At 35.2% G+C, this 14,554-nt stretch overlaps 1 protein-coding gene and 1 long non-coding RNA gene across 8 annotated transcripts in view; one reads left to right on the top strand and one right to left on the bottom strand.

Moving 5' to 3' along the window:
* Window positions 1-14,554, bottom strand: part of LOC145691106 (uncharacterized) — a 471,970-nt gene that overhangs the window by 209,166 nt on the left and 248,250 nt on the right. The gene's annotated exons all lie outside the window — the stretch shown is intronic.
* Window positions 1-14,554, top strand: part of ths (thisbe) — a 254,470-nt gene that overhangs the window by 224,903 nt on the left and 15,013 nt on the right. For both annotated transcript variants that reach the window (XM_081766791.1, XM_081766782.1), the window contains exon 3: window positions 10,436-10,553. In XM_081766791.1, coding sequence (XP_081622917.1) covers window positions 10,436-10,553 — 118 coding nt within the window. The remainder of the gene's footprint in view (window positions 1-10,435; window positions 10,554-14,554) is intronic.

Genomic DNA, 14,554 nt, shown 5'->3' with positions numbered 1-14,554 from the left:
GTGGACAGTGTACTTGGGCTTTCTCGGAGTTTTTCCGTTTCCTCCCTCTTTATTCAGTCCACCACTTCATTCATTTCTCGTCATCACCGTCTCCTTTAACCTAGCCGGCCGGTAAAACAAAGATTTCATTTCATTTTCTTAAATTTGATTACTTAATATTAAAATATAAGACCAATGGGCCAAAAGAACAAAAATGGCTGGTCTAGAAAATTTTGTTTTAAATAAGAACAAACGAAGATATTTGATTTTCCTTTTTAATTCACGAAATAAATTGACAATACTGTATATGTAATGCGTTACAGATTGAAGCTCAAAATTCAAACACGTGCTGTAAAAATGTATTTTGCGTCCGACAGGAAAATCCTCTACATTTATAATGACTATATATATTGTATAACAACCTAAATAGTGTATAGAATATTATGTATTTCTGTATATTTTGCAAGCACACACTCCTTGGTTGCGCGTTCTCAAAAGACAAGACAACAACTTATTCAATAATAAATGTATCCGTGAAGAAGAATGAGAGTGTTTCCCGTAAGGGATTTTTCATTCTTCTTTAATTCCTGAGTCAGTCTAACAGTATATATATAAATGCCACGTTTTACACTTCAAGGTCCTATGGGCTTATTTTTATTTTTCACTTCTCTTTTACATCTTTATAATAAACCTTTTGCGTCTTTTTCCGATTTGTTTTTGTTTCTCAGTGGTCACGCGACTGACTGGTCAGAACTTTTGGTGCTTCCGGTCATAATTACGTCACCTTCTGCACGTAATCTCTCGGCCACCCAAGGAAAAGTTTTATGAACGTGTAACTACATTCCACTTCGACCACACTATTAAGTTACTTCGTCACTCCTTACCTCCGCCCCAAGTGGATCACTTTTTTTATTTCTTTTTATTTGTTTCTTTTTTAATTTGGACTATGAACACGCTAACACTTGGCGTGACAAAAATGTCTTAATCTAAAGTGAAAGATGTATAATCTTGTTTCATTAAAAGTGTTGAAATTCCGCTATTTTAACAGAATACATTCTGGGTGATCCATTGCGTGTCGTATAAATGTTAAGGCTCTTCGACTGTAATGGAAAAGAATCGACATCATTGTTTTTTTATGGTCAGCGTTGATTCATTTCACCGGGTTTCTGATCATTTTGCATACTTCAAGGTTTATTTTCTATGTTTTTTCTTTTATTGTTTATATCAGTGAAGACAAAATAGGTATCATGCGCGCCTTTGGTATGCACCGTCCTAACTTCGAATTCGATTGGAGACTTAACAGTGTTCTGTATTGACTACTGCAGCCAGTAACGGTGATTTGGAAATTGATACACCGATCAGTTAACGCTGTGGAATACCTGTTCCATCTTCGCTTTTTTAGTCGCTCTGATTTGTATATGATTTTTTTTTGTTTTCTTTGCAATAAATTGAAATTTTAATTAATGGTTTGTTTTTATACTGAGTTGTTCTTCAAATCTATTTAAATGTCTCTTACTTCTTGAAAATTAAATTTTGTGATATATAAATTTTTATATTTATTAATCAAATTTAAGTTTTATATATATATATATATATATATATATATATATATATATATATATATATAGAGAGAGAGAGAGAGAGAGAGAGAGAGAGAGAGAGAGAGAGAGGCGCGGATCCAAGGGGAATATAGGGGCTATAACCCCCCTTGACGCTCAAGTATACACTGCATAAAATGGACTTCAATCCTGCTTTACACTGGATAAAGCGTCAAACTATGGTTTAGCCCTTCCCTTGATCATATCCTGGATCCGCCACTATATATTCCAAATTCATTCTTTAAAACAAATGAGTTTCGTTTCACAGTGTGAGCCTACGACAGATTCAATAATAAAACTTGAAGGAGTACATCTGTAACTACTGGTTGCAATAGATTAACAAGATCAAAGATGGATTCGGAGTCATGTTCCTCGGACACCAAATCCATGTCAAAAAAAAAAAAAAAAAAAAACTTTACTCGCTGTGTTACTGTCGTTGTCCTTATGACAGTAAAGGTTGAAACCGGAAATGGTTAATTTGAACCAACTGCAGATTGAATAGATGGATAAGGGAGAAACCTATTCATAGGAAGCTGAATCGATTACAAAAAAAAAAAAAAAAAAAAAAAAAAAAAAAAAAAAAAAAAAAACTCGATATCTCTTACCGTTTTTGCTGTATGGAAATCAGATTTAAAACTGAAAGTAGTAGTTAATTTTTAACCACTTCCGGTCTTGGTAAAGTGTTGCAGATTGTGATACTCGAGTCCCTAAATCGATTGCAGAAAAAACCGCTTGTTGCTATCTATTACTATTTTTGTTCTATGGAGATAAATGTTGAAACCAGAAATATTTAATCTGACCCACTTCTGGTTTGAAGAGAGGGTTAATGGAGAAGATAGAACCTATTCGTAGAACGCTGAGTCAATTGAAAAAAAAAATACATCTCTAACCGCTTTTGCTCTATGGAAATAAGTATTGAAACCAGAAATAATATTAAATTTGAATCACTTCTGATCTTGGTAGAGTGTTAGTGATAGTCACAGTACGTTGCCTTGAGACGCTGAATCGTTTCCATAAAACCACTTTTCACTATCTGTTATCGTTTTCGTTCTATGGCGATAAACGTTGAAACCGGAAATTAATTTGAACCGCTTCTGGTGTAAATAGAGAGTTGATGGAAGAGACAATCTATTCTTGAATCGCCGAATCGATTGAAAAGAAAACTGCATCTCGATATCTCTTAACCGTTTTTGCTCTGATATACCTGTCGACAGACAAACGGACAAACGCCGTTCTATAAGACTTCTGACACTTAGTTTGGAAGTCTAAAAGCAAGGGACATTTTACTAGATTGAAAGAAGTATCCAGTAAAACAACATTATTAAAATTTCAGTTAATTTCGAAGAAAACAGAAAAATGATTCCATATATAAATAAATGTGCTAAAAATAAAACATGCCGTAGGTACTCATCACCGTTAAAACCCAGTAGAAAATGCATTTGGTCAATTACCGGATGGTTTACTGTTATTCTCATTGGGTTTTCATGTAAATAGAGTGATCAGTAATATTCCTTTTTTATTCGCTACACAGAAACCAAGGGTCATGATATTAGTGTTATGGTTACACTGTTTAGAACACTTCCTTAAAATTGAGAATTAAAAAAAAAAAGTACTCTTCTTGTTAGAGAAACTCTTTTGTTATGTATGCACCGAGATTTATTTCTCCTAAAAATGAAGATTTTAAATTCTAATTCATGAATTTAAAAGAAAGTATCAATAAAATTTTCTACAAAATACTGGTATGAAAGTGTAATGGGTAAGACACATATAATTCAATAAATATCACCGATGTGAAGAAAATTACATGTATAAGCGTAAACCCTCATGCGTAGTTTTCGAGAAAATCGACAAAAACAAATTTTTGTTATTAATGAAAAACATGCTAGGCTCAATAAATATGCCCTTATTAAGTGGAACTATACTAAAACATACCCCATCAAGGTTTTCATCATGGCAAGAGCAAGAGGGCAGTGTCACTATGGTTAACGATAACCTAAAATTATCATTAACTTTTAAACTTTTGTCCCCTCCTCCCCGCTGGTGTCGTGGGTAGTGCACGCGCCTTTGGTGCAGGGGGTCCTACTTTTGGTTCCCAGTAGGAAAACGTAAGAATTTAAACACATTATGGTGGTTCGGATTCCACATTACGCTGTAGATTTATGTTACATATAGCCTCGCTGCAGGAGAGGGACGTTTGTTTTAAACAAAAGAATCTTTAATTTTATATACCTTTCAATTAATTGGATGGTTAGTTTAGCGTCCTTTTCACCACCGAGGATATATAAGACGTGGACCTACAGCTTAACGTAGGATCCGGATCATATGATATATTCTGGGAATCAGATCCGGGTCTACTGCATTGAAGAGGTACGCTGCTTAAAAATTTTTGAATAAGGGTTTAGTGTGCACTTTAAAAAAATTGACATGTAGTGGTTTACCCTTTGAGAAATCCTGCAGTAAGGCTTCATTTACTATGACTTTATTTCTTTCACGCATTTAGAAATTAAAATACTAATAGCATGTTAAAACGAAATGAAATGAAATCTTTAAGTCTTACGTCGAACGGTTATGCCGGCTACGCTAAAGCAGGCGATGATGATCAGAAATGAATGAAATGGAATGAAGAAAGTGGGATGAAACGGAAGAACCCCGAGAAAACCCACGCACACGATGTTTATCCACTACAAAGTTCACTTGGCGAGAGCTGGGATCGATCCAAGCACCCTATGCACCAGAGCTGAACGCTCTACCACAGAACTACCGCGGCCCTAATAGCATGTTAAAATACTCTTTAAATACTAATACACATTCCATGAAAATCGTAGCCCTAAGCCACTGGACTGGCGATTGGGATCACCCAACAATTTGCAGAGAAAACAGAGACTTCTGGGAAGAAAGTTAAGAAGTAAGAAAACAAAAGAAACGACTTTGAAAACAAGATTTAGGAGAAAACGGGTAGAAAGTACACTTATTTTTTTGGTTGAAGAAAAGAGTGTTGTTTTGAATCTTAAGTGCAAATCTCCGAACGCTTGAGAGAAGTACGTTGTTCTTTGAGATTTCTATTTGAACAGTATGAGTTAGAATGGTTTCGTCTTTCACAGGATCTTTTTTTCTTCTAAATTCTTTTACATTGTAAGAAAATAATCTTCGAGGTCTATTACATTTTTCTCCCTGGTAAAATGTCAGATTGAAAGCAAATTTGCAGTGAAATCGGGTTATCCTTGAATGATGGCAACTCGGAAAAGTAACATACAACTGTTCTCAATATTATAACTTAACCTGAAGAAAAATACTATATAAGTTGTGGCCTGATGAAATTGCGAATGTCTCTCTGCTATTTTAATTTATGCATACCTTTGCAACATTTTTTTCCTATTTTGTAACGACTGTAATTAAGACATACTTTAGATTTTTATAAAACAGAAGTTTCCTTGAGGTACGTATGCTCTCAATATTATTTAGTCAATAAATAATTCGCTAAGACAGTATTTTGTCCGTCTGTGTGAAACGCGAACTTTATATGCTATGTAATTACATTTCGCAAAATTGATGTATTTGCAAACTCATCCTTTGGACTTTATTTACGGTGCTCGGTGGCAGCAATAAGGAGACTTTAGTAATGATGAATTTTATAGCTCGTATGTCAGTCAATTGAAACCGAGAACGGAATGAAAATAACTTATAATTGTGTCAATATTCTGCATCGTTGGCATCATCCTTGCCGCACTGTGGTATTGCGAGATCGATACTTCCATTCACGTAATTTTGTGGCTGTGTGAGTGGAATCAATGCTGAAGTCTCCTCTACATCTCTTGGCCTAACCTAATCATGAAAATTGCAAGGAGATAAATCAGAGATGTAGGCTGGATGGTCCAGAATCAACTATGGCCTGTAGCCTAGTTATCGTGAAGGAGGGTACCAACTCTTGTTAGGAAACTGCTTGTTAGTATCAACACTTAGAAAATAACCTTTTAGTGTCAATAATAATTTACTGCACTGATACAGGGATGCTGATCTTTCGATTGAACCTCACTCCCCAATTCCGGGATTAGACGTACCAAAGGCACGCCCTTTACTTATTTGTCTAGACAAGAACACATTATTTTCCTTCTACCAGGAACAAATCCGCATAGTTTTTACAAGTTTGACTCTATTATGATAAAATTATTGGACGTGTGTACTTGACTTATAAGTACAACGTTTATACTTACAGAAACAAGTCATCATTGGATCTTGTATGCAGTAGTATTCGATTAGGGAATCTTAGAGGATACAAAGTTAAGTGAAAATATGTCTCTAGAGATACGTGAAGAAAGTATAGGCTAGGTATATATATTGAATATTACTGATATTATAAAGCAATTCAATCACGCTTAATCCTTATTTCAATTCCGTGGCTTACGTCTCCAAAGGTCTAGAATTGTATTTAAACAAATGTAGATAATAAATTTATGATAACTGTAATGTCGGCTGCTTAAGCACATTTAATGTATAAGTTAATTCTGTGTAAGTTATATTACAGGATTCCTACAGATTGTGAGCAAAAAGATCCCCTAACTTTTCCCTGACTTTCCATGGCTCCCTATAGAATTTTCCTGACTCTAGGAAATTTCTATGGAATCACCCTTCTCATCTCCCTACAGCCGATTGTTCCTCATCAACGTGGTAATTTTCCTTTGATATAATGATTTATTATTATTGTTATACATATTCATTGCACATCCCATGTTAATTACATTTTGATTATAATCAGTGTTCGAAGTGGAAAAAAGGCTGAGACTGTATGTTTTATTACGATTTTGACTCGACATACCGGCTATCTAAATGCTGAAATGCAGTGAGGGTACGTTGCCTAAAAGATTGCATTCCTATTTACATAATAACTGAAAACTACTGGAGAGCGTCTTTTTAGTTACGGGGGAGAGACTTTGATACATCGTCAACAACTTTCTGAAAAGAAAAGTAAATAACTGTCCCCTTATATTGTATTCTAGAGAATTATACACGAAAATGCTCAAAAACCGAGGTTTTATATTAACAATTTCCTGTGGGAAAACTCCCGGACCCTCCAGTCGAATGATGGCTATTCCAAACCCCCGTAAGTTCTGCCCTCACAACAGACAAACCCTAAATCTGCTCATGCTGGAAATAAGACATTTATATGAATTAAGACAAGAAGACACACACATACAAAAGAAACAACTCAATATGGCACATCAAAATATAAACTAGATGAACTTCTTTGAAAAGACCTCATTTTAAAAGCCAAAGATAGAAAAAAAGATAAAAATGTCGGTGTTATCAACTTAGAAATTATTTCTACATAAGATATAAAATCTTACTACTTGCAAAACTATTCGTCAATTACTGTGTATGAAAATGTATTTATTAAAGGTGTTTAGCATCTACTCTTCCGTGATTGTATGTCTTGATCACTGAAAAACCAAAGATGGTATGCCTTCATCACTGAAAAACCAGAGGCGGTATGGCATACCACCGCATACCGTCTCACTTCGACCACTGATTATAATAAGAACGGCAAGAAATATCACATGCAACAAAGAATAAATGTTTAACACATTCATGTTCAACATCTTGACAGTTTTAATCACCACTGTTGTTTTCAATGCAGGGAAGCTCTGTAATTTCTGCATCAATTACACATTGTTTTCGTCATTCTCTTGGCGTACATGTTTACTTCTTCTTGTAATTCCTTGAGCCTTGCATCCAATGTCCTTTTCACAGCTTTCTTCTGTTCATTCCTCTTGCACAGATGTTCTTGACAGCGTCTCTGTGCATTTGAAACATAACCCAGCATGTTCCTTGAGATCTCGACATTCTGGATTCCACTGCTTCTAGAATATTGTCGCTACTACACTTGACGCTGTGTTACAACTGTTTTCTCCAGCACGTACTGATAAACACTTATTCATTGAGAAATCACCTTCGATAGTTGCGTTGCCTGCGACAGTGAGAGAAAATCATGAAAATCTTTACAACGTGCCATAACTTCTCCTCGTCCATGAGAAAGTTCCTGAAGGAAATACTCAGTCCTTCATCACAAGACTGAAGAATTTCCTCAAGTTTCCTTACTCCCAGATTACAGAATAAAAGAGAACTGTTTCTTGGTATTTTCAGCTACTACATCATCACGGATGTTGGCATTGTGCAAAGCTTGGAAAAAAGAAAACATTCAAGTTTTTCCTTTTTCTTCACTATTAAGGTCTGGTATCAACTGAAAATTCAAATAGGGAAATGTACATTTTCCAAAGAAAATTGATTGTCAGATGGATTTCTATGATTTAAAAGAAAATTCGACAGCCATCAAGCAAAAAAGTATTTTTTCCAGGTTTTGTCCACTTTTTTTAATTATTATTAACAGTTGCTCAATTTTCCTGACTTTTCCATGTCCGAAGACTCATTTCCCTGACTTTTCCTGACTACCTAAAAAAATCCCTGACTTTCCAGTTTGTAAGAATCCTCTATTAGAAACTTAAATCTTTCATCTAGATAGATCGTTGGTAATAGATAAGAATTAGCAAGCTATTTATATAATTTGATTACCGATGCCTACTATACAGAGAATCGGACACATTTTTCATACCAACTTACGTACCATGAAATTACGAAATTTCCTATATTCATCCGTTTATTCATAACTTTATGCTTCGAATGTGTATCTCAAAAATAAAATGAAATCTTTTACGTATTATGATTATACCGTGTAGGCTGAAGGCTACAATGATAATGAGAATGAATGAAATAGTGAAATAAAGAAAGTGGAAGAACCGGAGCAGACTCACGTACATGATTTTTGTCTGCCACAAAGCCCACTTGGCGTGAGCTCAGTTCGAACCAGGGACTTCCACCCACCAGAAGTTAGCACTCTACCACTGAGCCACCGAGCCCCCAAAATTATTTATATTAATATTAATGTGTAATTATTTATCTGTTTTAAGTCACCATAAACATTCTTGTATAAAACAAAAATTTTAATTAAATGTACAAAGTTCAAAGAGGCTATTGAAGACAAAAAGTTCTCAATGCTGTTTATGTAATGACAAATAATTTAACAACTACAGTATGTCAATATTAACTCCACGAAACACACCTTGGGGAAATTGCGTCAAATATAGGTGACAAGGCTACGTATCCCATGGCCAGGAAAATAAAGTTTGTATGTATACATATTAAGGTTTATGATGGTTTTTGAGTTTGTTTGACGATTCATAAGAAATATGAAAGTGTTATTTAGAATTGATTGTTCGACTGTTGTATAGTTCTTTTATGGTTACGTACTAACGAGAGGAAAAATTAAGTAAATATGTAATACTTGTTACGGGGCCAGTGACGTACTGTATGTACGCTGAATGATTAAATATCTGAGTGGCATTTTTTCCAAATATCGATAAGGTCATAAGCCTTCATATCGATAGCAGTGAACTTTATTGAAATTTAATTTACTCCCAGTTATACTCATTTTCCCTGCAAGAAATTTCCTTTACTCCGTTATTTCTTCATTTGGTTTGGTGTTCGATACCTCTTAATTCAAGTAGCTTATTTAAGACGGTGGGTAAAAAGCCAAGAATCGAAAATTTTGTATTGTATAACTTATCATTTGGCTACTTAAAAACATATTCAAAAGTAAACATTATATCCTCTTACGGAAGTCTTGATTAATTTACTTACTTGTAGAAGTACCCGGCCTTACACCGGAAGAACAATGTGTATACAAAATCATTGAAAGTCACGAAATTTGTTTAATACATAGCGACAAACGATGACTTTGGCATTGCTCTTATCGATTCTCGGGTCAGCTGATATGCCCGTCCTTCGCACGTGAGGAATAAGGTTAATACAAAATAATTCCAAGATATGAAAGGTATGCAACTTGGATAACAATAACAATAATTCCGTTGCTTCCCTCACACACTGACTCACTATACCTATTATAAGTACTTCATTTATAATTTTTGCATAAACTTTGACACACCAATCTTCCTTCGAGTCAAGAATTAAAAAAAAAAAAACTCCTTCATACGCGATTAGGTCTGTTGAAGATCTATTTGTGTACAATATTTGGTGGTTCTCTGTGACTCCTTTATATGCGAAAATCTGATACGCATGCATTCTTATATATATATATATATATATATATATATATATATATATATATATATATAGGATGTTTCAGGAGGAAGGGGCAATATTTTGGGAAATGGTAGTGTAAATGATTCTAAGCAAAAAAGTTCATATGAACATTGGTCTTAATCTCAACGGTTTGAGAGCTACAGGTTGTGAACCATTTTTGACTTTATGTTGCGTATTGCTCACCCTGTTGTTACTCTATGAAGATGAAATATAGACAATGGATTTGAAAGACAATGGAATGGCCTTTCCAACGGTATGCAACATGTGGCAGTAGTATCTTTGGAAAAGAAGCTATTGAGGCAAATTTGGGAAGTTAAGGTTATTTAAAGAAGTTTAGTGGTAACAATGATTCCCAAATATCCTTCAATAACTTCTCTTCCAAAGACACCATTGCCGCATGCTGCATACTGTTGGAAATACCATTCCATCACCTTTCAAATCTGCTGTCTCATCTCTGTAGAATAAATACAGGGTGAGCAATATGCAATATAAAGTTAAAATGGTTTACAACCTGTAGATCTCAAACCGTTGAGATTAGGACCCATGTTCATATGAACTTTTTTTGCTTAGAATCACTCATACTACCATTTTCCGAAGTACTACCCCTTCCTCCTGGGACAGCCTGTATACTGTTGCTAATTGATAAATATTTTCGTTCATTCGTTGATAAATATTTCTCTATTTCTCTTTTACTCTGTTGATTGCAGGTGGTGATCTGTGGGGCGGTGCCTCCCATGGTGCGATCTGTGCAGCTCTTCAATCATAATAGGTGTGTCCGGATGAGTGAGACCACCGTAAACTTGACAAGCTGTTCGGACATATATAGTAAGTTTCCTGTTTACACTTCACCTTATAATTTTAATGAACCATTTTTGATCTAATGCTCATAAAAATAGCACTTTATTTATAGTATATCTTTTTATGTATTATTTTAATACAATATATTTTATAAAGCCTATTATTTAAACAATTATTTTAATATATTCATGAATTTTACCAAGAAACAAAAGTCTCTTTTGCAACTTGCAATCAATTCGAAGAAGGTTGACATTTATTATACTTGAAAAATGCACGCAACGAAGAAGATGGAATGATAAACAAAATTTCCTTTCTTCATTTTTTGTGGTCTGTAATGAAGGTATCAAACATTCTGTCTTACTTCCTCTTGTAATAATATAAGTTTACATACACATTTTGTTTAAAGTTTTCTACATCAGAATATTGCCACACTTACTCTTAGGGCCCCGTTTATAATACTTCATGCGTTTAAACTTTGGCGTAACATCAAGGGACTTTTAGCGTAATTCAAATCCTTAATCTCCTTCGAATTTTCTTCTATTCGTAATGGGAACAAATAGCCTCGATGCGGATGTCCCCATTGAACCATACTCTTTCATTCATTTATTCTTTCTGTGATTCCAACAGTTTAATTAATCGTTTGTTCATATTTCTATGTTTCACTGTCTCCATTAGACAACAGAACAGAGAAAGAGGACGTCAAGTTAATTGAGTTAATTTAAAAAAAAAATGAAATGAAATGAAATTTTTCAGTTTTTGTCCCAAAATTATGCCCTTTATGCTAAGGGAGATGGATGATTAAGGCAACTGAATGATGATGGAAGAATCTGTGTAATGCAAGTGTTGGAGGAAGCGGCAGTATCCCGAGAAAACCCAAGGACACGATGCACATTGGAAAACTCCTTTCAGAGATATAAGCTGCCGAAAAGAATTGATTTTTGAAACGCCTTAGCAAGAAAACTATAACATAGCTAAAATGGTTAAGAGCATTATACAGAATTTAGTACAAGTCTGCTACGTGATTCTAATTTTCTAAGTCTAATTGACCAATTATTAAGTTGGAAGGGGGAGAAAGTAGAACGGATGACTACTTCTAGGTATTTGTACAGTATTACTAGCGAAAATGTAAAATTTGAACGGCAAGAAAGGGGTATGAAGAAGAACAGCATATTGTATGGGTCCTGAAGAAGGAACTCTTCAAATGTTTCATGGAAAGTATTGTACTAGACAGAGTAGAAACAAGGTCCACTGCATTACGAAAAAAGACTAAAAGAGCTTAAAATGTGAGCATGCGGAAGAATGGATAAAATAAGCTGGATGAAACTAAAAGAATGAGGAAGTGTAAGCTAGAGAGAAACAACGATACTTGAGATTATTAAAAAGGAAATAACTGGTTAGAAAATAATTAGCTTATCTTATTAGGATAGTGATAGAATGTATAATAGAAGATAAAAGAGGGCTGGGAAGATAACTGATTGATAGTTCTAAAAAGGACAGTTCTCACGACACGAACCGTAGTGCATAAACCTAAATTTTCAGGAAGTGTCTTGCTGGTGGAGACAGAATACTTGTGACAAGGAATTTTAATTTTATTCAGCTTAATCTTTTACCAAGTTCTTTTTCAAAGAACTAGCATTCAAACTTCCTAATTCCGTTGTGGCCACAAATACTAAGGAACAGATCTACCTGGTCGACTTGAGGGAAGCAAAGGTTAACTAAAGGGAAGAAATCTCAGATGACTTAACCTTACAAACAAATTCTTAAAAAAACAAACATCATATGCTATTTCTTCAAACCTCTGAATTGACCAAGCAAACTTTGGAAAAAATCCTCCCCCGTTTGTATCTTTCTCCATTCCATCCAACCCTAAGTAAAAAATACACATATCCCGTCATCCAAGGTCTGACATAAAAGAATGAAAGAGGAGGAGAGAAATATCTTGAAAAAGGAACCGCAATAGCCTACAGAACTAACACAGTGGATATGTAAACAGAACGAAGTCTATAATTATCCTGTCAGTTTTTCTCCCTCATCCTACCCTTTCATAAGATCTCAGAACTCCTCTTTACGTATTCCCTCCTGTTGCTACTCCTGACGATCTAAATCCACAGGAAAATATCCTTAGACATTGCCGAAAAGAAGAAAGCAGTAGAAGAGTCCCTGGTTTCACTATTACCTATGTACGATATGCTCTTTTCTCCTCTTCCACATCCTTTTTTGTACACTCCCGTTTGCTCATTTTCAATGTTTGTACACACATAAGATGTGTGTCATTATCAGTCAATAAAATATTTTGAAAAGTGGCATTAGGTTACCTTTTTCCGGAAGACTGACATTTTTTTTATTTAGTTTTCGTTGTATTTCTGAGGTTACCCTATCTCAAACTATCCTCGTCCTCTTCTTCTTCTTTTTTTCTTTTTTTTACAGCGCTATAGGAAAAAGTGCTGTATATGTGCAGTACACTTTCTTTTCTTCTCCTTATTTCATATTGCATAGGACCTAAGAAAGATTTCTTCCATTTCTCTAAATTCATTTAGTGTTTTATTTACTCCCTCCTCCTATCATTGTTTTTCCCATTAATCAGAGTAGAACAAAGAGAACTTGAAGAGGTCGATAATTTCAAGTATCTGGGGATTATAGTGACGAGAGACGCTTACTGCACCAAAGAGATCAGGTCAAGAATTGCTATAGCTAAAGAAGCATTCAACAAGAAAAGATCACTTTAACTAGCAGACTTGGATTTAAGAAGTTGGTCAAGTGCTATATGTGGAGCATTAGACTGTATGGTTCAGACTTGGACATTACGGAAGCTAGAGAAGAAATATTTGGAGAGCTTCGAAATGTGGTGTTGGAGGAAAATGGAAAATATAAAATGGACAGAGAGAGCAACAAACGAAGATGTTTTAAAGCGGGGGCCGATTGGATTGGACACATCTTGCGAAGAAATTGTCTTCTTCACCGCCATAGAAAGATGAAAGGGAAGCGAGGAATATGAAGAAGAACACAGCTGATCGATGATTTAAAAAATAGAAAAAAATATTGGGAATTAAAAGAGAAAGCTGAAGATCGAGAAACGTGGAAGAAACATTTCCAGGCCCAAACCTCAAATTGAAAAAAAAAAAAAAGTCCCCATTACACTTACAGTATTATTACAGTCTTTTGGGTTGAATTCTGGAGCTTTTTTTTTTTCTTTCTTTTTTGCTACTTAATCCATTTCGGGTATAAATATTAGATTCAAAGTTCTCTCCCTGTTGTACATCCTCATTTCACTTAAACGAGCTGTTTCTTCTTCATTCTTTTATCTTTTCCCGATTTAACACACACACACACACATATATATGAGGGTTGTTACAACAGTTCTAAGCCTATTTATGAATGGAGCAGCAGATAGTTTATGGATCGTGTTACGTTTCAACATAGTCCTCTGACAAGTCAACACATTTAGCTCATCGATGTTCAAGTACATTAATGCTGTTGATAAGAAATAATTTGTCAAAGGCGTGTAAAATTTCCTCTACGGCATACATGACGTCATCATCAGTGTCAAAATGAGTACCTTCCAACTTCTTTTTGAGCTTTAAAAAGAGATGAAAGTAAGAAGATACCAAATCAGGCTAATAAGGTGAGTGGGGGACCAATCCGTAGCCGCAATCGTAATTGCTGCCATTGCGATGATTGATACTTGTGACTAAGGGCACTGTCTTGATGGAGAAGCACGGCTGCTGTCAGTTTCCCACGACGCTTCTGCCGAATATTATCACACAGCTGTTGTAGAAGACCTGCATAGTACTCCCCAGTTACTGTTCGCCTCTTTGGAAGATAATCCATCATCACTATCCCTTCCGAATCCCAGAAAACTGTAGCTATCACTTTTCCAACTGACGGCACTGACTTGGTTTTCTTCGGAGGGGGGCGGATAACTGATATTTCCACTACTTGGAACTTTGTTTGGACTCTGGTAGTAATGGTGGATCCAGGTCCCACTTACTGTTATGGATCGAGTGCGAAAGACATCTGGATTTGTCCGG

This window comes from Thermobia domestica, chromosome 1 (genome assembly GCF_964235325.1).
Source record: "Thermobia domestica chromosome 1, izTheDome1.hap1.1, whole genome shotgun sequence".
NCBI lineage: Eukaryota > Metazoa > Arthropoda > Insecta > Zygentoma > Lepismatidae > Thermobia > Thermobia domestica.
This window is presented reverse-complemented; position numbering and strand designations above follow the sequence as displayed.